The sequence below is a fragment of the Tympanuchus pallidicinctus genome, unplaced genomic scaffold (genome assembly GCF_026119805.1).
Source record: "Tympanuchus pallidicinctus isolate F22 unplaced genomic scaffold, pur_lepc_1.0 scaffold21, whole genome shotgun sequence".
Classification (NCBI taxonomy): Eukaryota; Metazoa; Chordata; class Aves; order Galliformes; family Phasianidae; genus Tympanuchus; species Tympanuchus pallidicinctus.
Genome location: NW_026294733.1, coordinates 4,786,834 through 4,792,833, shown reverse-complemented (window position 1 = coordinate 4,792,833; position 6,000 = coordinate 4,786,834). Strand labels below are relative to the sequence as shown.

The 6,000-nt window shown below is 51.5% G+C and overlaps 1 protein-coding gene across 1 annotated transcript in view; it reads left to right on the top strand.

Annotated features, from left to right (window-relative positions):
• The first annotated feature begins 238 nt into the window (after positions 1-238).
• STK10 (serine/threonine kinase 10) overlaps positions 239-6,000 on the top strand; it is a 43,466-nt gene continuing 37,704 nt past the window's right edge. Inside the window, exon 1 of the mRNA XM_052685125.1 lies at positions 239-492. Coding sequence (XP_052541085.1) covers positions 337-492 — 156 coding nt within the window. The 5' untranslated portion in view covers positions 239-336. The remainder of the gene's footprint in view (positions 493-6,000) is intronic.

The following is a 6,000-nucleotide window of genomic DNA, read 5'->3' as shown; positions in this document are numbered from 1 at the left end:
GGCTTTTCAGAAGGGTTTGAACTTCTGCCAACGAGAGCGTGCGGACCGGCACCGAGCCGGGTCCCAACCGCGCTCTCTGCTCCGGCTCTGCCGGCAGCCGCCCACCTCGGCCCGGCTCGGCAGCGCAGTACAGCACGGCAGCGCCGAGCCGAGCCGGGCGGGGCGGGTGCCGGCCAATGGCACGGGGGGGCGGCAGGCGGGCAGGCCAGCAGGTGGAGCGGCTCCGGCTCCGCGTGCGCGGCTGCGGGCGGCTCCGTGCTGCCCCGGGGCAGAGCGCGGGGCGGCTGCCGGTAGCTGGCGGCGGCGTGGGGGGGGAACCGCCGCGCTCCCGGCAGCATGGCTTTCGCTAATTTCCGCCGCATCCTGCGCCTTTCCACCTTTGAGAAACGGCGTTCCAAGGAGTACGAGCACGTTCGAAGAGACCTGGATCCCGGCGAGGTGTGGGAGGTCGTGGGGGAGCTGGGAGACGGAGCCTTCGGCAAGGTCTACAAGGTGGGTGCGCTCTCCCAGGCACCTGCGCTCCCCGCGCGGTGCCGCCGGGATCCCCGCTCCGCGCACCGGGCTGCGTCTGCGCGTCCCGCCGGGCACCGCGGGGTTGGGAGCGGGGGAAGCGTCTTGTGCAAGTAGGGGCAGCGGGAGAACTTCTGGTTCAGTAGGACCGAAGTGCAGCCGTACCTGGGGCTGGGGCAAGAAGGAAGAGGAGCGTTCTGTCTCTCTCTTTCATTAAAAAAAAAAAAAAAAAAAAAAAAAAGCCTTTTTCTTTTTTTCCTTCTAAACTGTCAAACTTCTAAACCTTGCCAGACTGTCGGAGCAATGAATGGAGAGCTCGCCGTCTCCAAGTTTTGCGAGCCTCCAGGGGTGCCATTATGTGTGTGCAAGCTCGGTGAGCAGGGGAGCGCAGCTTCCGATGGGAACAGTGCTATGACTGCTTTACCTTTGGGGTTCTAAAGGCCAAATACCAAACCGGACTTTGCTCCCCAAAGCTCCCCTGGTACGGCTCTGCGCTGCTCAGCTCTGCTGCCCGGCAGCTGGGGTGGGCAGGATGCTGGCTGGCTGGAGGAGAAGGTTGGGCTCCAGCTTCCCTGCCCTGGTTGCAGAGATCGTTTGGAAGCGGAGCTGTGAATGAGCTGTTTGGCGGCTGCTTTCTGGCAGGCTCGTTAGAACGTTCAGCAAGGTATTGCCGTGTCAGAGCTGGGAAATGCAGAGTGACCAAGAGAAGGGCGAGCAGGGAGCTGGCTGTTTGCAGGCCAGGACAGCACTCTGCCATTTGTTTTCTCTATTTATGGCTGTGTTATTTGAGAAAAATACTCTAAAAATCAGACTTAAAGTGGAAATGTTTGGTGAAGGATCCATTCTTCTAATATAACGCAATTGCTCACAATTGTGAGTTAAGCTCTAATATATTTATCATTTTGAAAGTGGCACCTGTGCTAATTAGCTCTTCTGTGACCCATTTGCTTGGTGTTGTGTATTGGAAACCACTTTGTATATAGCAACGCTCACTCCTGCCTGGGTAATTATTTGCTTGTATTTGCTTAGGTTTCTTGTGCAATGAAAGGAATGAGGTAAACATTGTAAAATAAGTTAATGGGCTTCTGAGACAAATGAAAACTTGGAGGAACACCTGATTTATATCTCCTCTACTTCAGATGTGTTTCACATATCCAAAATAGTGAACTTTAAAACAATAAATAAATAACGGTGGCTGGATTGGTTTTTACATCAGCTGTCAGACCTGAATGCCTCTGCTGTGAACTCCAGCCTGACTCAGAATTAATCGATGATGGTAACTGTGTGCGCTGTGCTGTCGGGCAGCAGCACTGCTGTGTCTCCAGCTCCTTCCAGCTCCTTCCACCTCCCTCCATCTCCTTTTCAACCCGAAGGAGGACGTGGGCTGTAGTCATGGCGCAGTGCAGGCCGCGTGGTTACAGCCCAAAGTTCACTGTGTCTGCAGCTGTGATTGTACTTTAACAACCAGATCGAGAGGACTGTCTGCTTTAGGCATGGGGTGGAGGCTCACCTTGTGATGAAGGAGAGGGCTTTTCTGCTTCGTTGGTCAAGTTTCAGTTCTCCATCTTTGAACTGTGCCCATCCTTCATCTGGAAGGACACGGTTGGCCTTTAAGAGCTCTTGCACAAGATTTGGTTTGTTTAAGAACCCTGAAAGATTCAGGTGACGCATTACTCTAAAGCCTTATTTTAGCTAATAACTGGTACTGTTATTGCAGAGCCGTTTCCTGCCATGTTAAGGTTTAACTTGCATATTGTCTTCCTTTGTCTTTCTAATCTGGAGCATGACCCCAGTGATGTGTATGGAATGGTGACGTGAAGGATTATGCTTGCTGTACTGCTCTGCTCAGCTGCCAGGAAAGCCCAGAACAAACAAACCAGCCCTTGTGCACCAGGAAAACGTAGGTGGCCAAGGTGCAGTGAGAAATTGTAATCGTTCTCTTCAAGTTACTTTGATGTCAATTTGCTTTTCACACCAAAGCAATCATTTGGAGCGAGTCGAGGCGTTTGTGTGGCAGTGAGAGTTTCAGGATGTTTGAATGAAGTTCCTGCCTGCCCTCCGCCCTGCAGCACGGGGATGTGATGTAAGCCCTGCATCCTGCCCTGCGGCCCATGTGTTGGGCCCTTGTGCAAAAAGATTCGTGCAGGGAGTAATCTGAAACACAGCCTGAATGCTCCGTGCTGGGAGCCATTTAGATTTTGGTAGAAGGAAAAGTGTATTTATTGGAGCGGGTTTAGTTTTTGTGATGCTGGGTTTGAGCAGGGGGAAGAAGGGCTCAGCTGTGCAGCGCTGGTGTAACTGCACTGCAGAGTGCTTGGGGAGCTGCTCCTTGGACTGCCCGGCACTCAGCTGAGCAAAGCTGAGCTGGTTTGACACAAAAGTAGGATGTGCTTGATTCCAATGTATGTTAATTACAAATAATCATCTCTGAAGTAGAGCCCAAAATGTATGTGGTCGGCCTTAAGAAACACACAGTTAGTAAGAACTGCGGGAATTCCTGTTTCTCTATAAAGCTGCTCTTCTTTCCCCAGCAGAAGGGGACCTGATTGTATGAGGAAACAGTGAAACTCGCTGCAGAGGGTAATGATGCTGAAAAGTAGGAAGGCAGTGGGGAAAACTGCTGCTGCTTTGCATTCACACTATGAATCCTTTGGTTTTGGTAATTCCAGTGGGTGTGATAAGGCAGCAATAGTAGCCCACAGAGAGCAACACGCTGCCTTCCAAACGTATTTAGTTATTTTCTTCACCCAAAGGTCATTAAATCAGCCATCTGCTGTCAGTCATCGGGCCGGTGGTCAGGAGCTGCAGTCAGTGTGAAGTTAGCAGTACCCCTATTATAAAACATACAAATAAATGCAATATAAACGTAAAAATTCAATGTCCTACCTCAGAACCTTTTGTTGTCAGCAGGAATGGATGCACCCTGGCTCTTACAGGCCCTGATGGGGACAGGGCTGTGTCTTGTAGAAGCATGGGCTCTGCTGAAAGGAGCCTGCAGTTTTGCTGCCTTCCTGCTTCCTGTCAAACTGTGGATCGTTTTTGCTGTCCTCGCACCTCTTGTTGAACGCTATCTCCTCTTCCCAGCACATGCTGATGGGTGCTGCTCTGATAACGCTTCCTCCTAGCAGGGTGGGGGTGGGATGTTCCCTCCGTGCAGAGCAGCCCGCAGCTGTCAGCACTGAGGCAGTTCATCTGAACCCTCCATCAGTGCAGGCACCAAGCCTGAGCTGTGCCACAGCAGTTCCTAGGTGTGCCTCTGGTGCTGCTCTGCTGGCTTTTTTTAAGGTGCAGCTTCAGGAGCTGTGTGTGCGTTATCTGATGTGTTACGGTGGCATTAGTGCTTCGTTGGTAGCCCTACAGTCTCTAAAGCTCTGTTTTGGATAGGGGTGGTGAAGGGCTCGTGGTGGAGGTGCTGTGCAGCTGCAGTGTAAACCCAGCATGTGCACAGGGAGGCACAGGGCTGTCTCTGCCACCACCAGCTGCCAGCCTGGGCTTCTCCCAGCTCAGCTCACTTTTGACAGTTTGGTTCATGGAGAGTTTAACACCCGGTTCCTGGAAAGGGCATTGCAGAGGGACGTGGAACTGCTAGCTTTGCTTTTTGCTTAAAAAGGAAAAAACAAAAAAAAAGGAAAAAGGAAAAAGCTGAAGTTGATTGCAACTTGGTCCGTAAAAAGAGGGCAAAAGGAAAAAAAGGTACGATTGTGATTGGGTCTTGTCCCTTGGACTAGCTGGGAGGTCCTCCTGCAGTGTTTCACATGGGGAGAGAAGAGGAATGAGAATACATCGCTCCTTTACTGAGGGAGCAGTGGCCCAACGATATTAAACTTGGTTGAACTTTAAACTTGATTAAACTTAATGTTCACTTGAAATGCAGTGACACATGCACTGCTCCGTCCCTTCTGAGGGCCAGGCGAAGGCTGTCTGCAGCTCTGCCGAGCCGTGGCTGTGTGTGCAGGGGGAGAAGGATGGCTCTCTGTGCCCTAAATATTTTGACAATTACTTCTGTGTCACGGCCTGGAGCTTGGCAGTGCTGTGTGCCATGGGCAGCTGCATGGAAGGGAGAGCTCAGAGCAAGGCCTGGGGTCTTTCACCCTCAGGCACACAGCAATCCGTGTCCCTTAGAAAAATCCCTACCTGTCTTGTGATCTTTTTAAATTTTTTTTTTTCCCCTTGAACAGCGCAGTTTCTTTGAAGCAAGGATGGGGGAAATGGACTTTTTCCCATCCCTGAGGTACTGCTGTCTGTAAATCTGGGGTTTTCCTAATGAACGTGCTGCTGTGCTTTGTGGGTGCTCAGGGAGCTGTGCTCACCCACAGCCACATGCCTGTCCCCTGCCTGTCCCCCACCTCACGCACGCAGCCACTCAGCCTGCAGCCAAGTCCTTAGCACTGTGTGCTAAACTTGTTGCAAAAAGATGCAACCACTCAAATTGTTCTGGTGGTTTTCATTTTGGTGGGGTTTTTTTTCATGTTCTACTGTTTTTTTTGTTTGAATGCAATGCATTGACTGAGTGAAGCTCAGGGCAGACATGCTGAACTTGGGGCACTGTGCTCTTGCAGGCAGTTTGAGAATGTTTCATGCATCCATACTCAAGGTCTGCACAGGCTGAAAGCCTTCTGTCCATGTCGAGCTTTCTTTGCCCCCACATGTTTTTTTCTGCTATTTCTGGCTCATGTTGGCACTGTGCAGCCAGCTCAGTTCCTGCAGGTTATGGTGTGGTGTACCAGCAGAGAAGCTTCTCACCACTGCTTCGGCCTGTCCTGCTGTGCTTGGGTACAACGTTCCAAGCACTGCACAGAGTTTTTCTGCACCTCAGCAGGCCAATGCACTGCTGCTTGGGCTTGTTGGCACCCCCTGCCTTCTGCTGGGCTGCTGCTGAGCCTTTAAGGTGGGAAGGGGTGCATGTGCCATGCTCCAGTCCTTTTGTTTGTGCATCCATTATAGATTGGAAGTCCTTGGTCATTGCTTGAACTCGCTGCCGATGTTCCTTTCCATTGCCCCTGGCACGTCAAACCAGAGGAAGACACTTCTGCATTTTTACTAACGCTTTTCTATTTGTTTTGCAAGCCACTTCCACTTCCCTTTAACTCTTGCAAAAGCGTTACCATAGCTGCCAGAGCTCTGCTGCCTGGCCTGGTGCCCGTGTGGTGCTGTGTCTATGGGGGATGCCAGGTACATGTTGCCCTGTGGCTTCAGCAGTGTGATATGCAGAAGGGATCGCTGTGTGTGTGCTGCATTTGGCCCTCTGGCAGACGAGGCAGCCTGCTGGCATCTCCTGTCTTGTTGGGATAAGGCTCAGCGTTATTTCCCCAAACACACGTATTGCACCTGAAAGTCATAACTTAGAAGGTTAAAATGTTCCTTGTAAAGAGTTGTATTTCTGGGAGGGTGCACTGGAGCTGGGTGCAGCATGAGAGGCTGCAGGCGTTCGGATAGAAGGTTTGAATTTTGGGTGGTCCTGTGTGCAGCCAAGAAGCACACTCAATGATC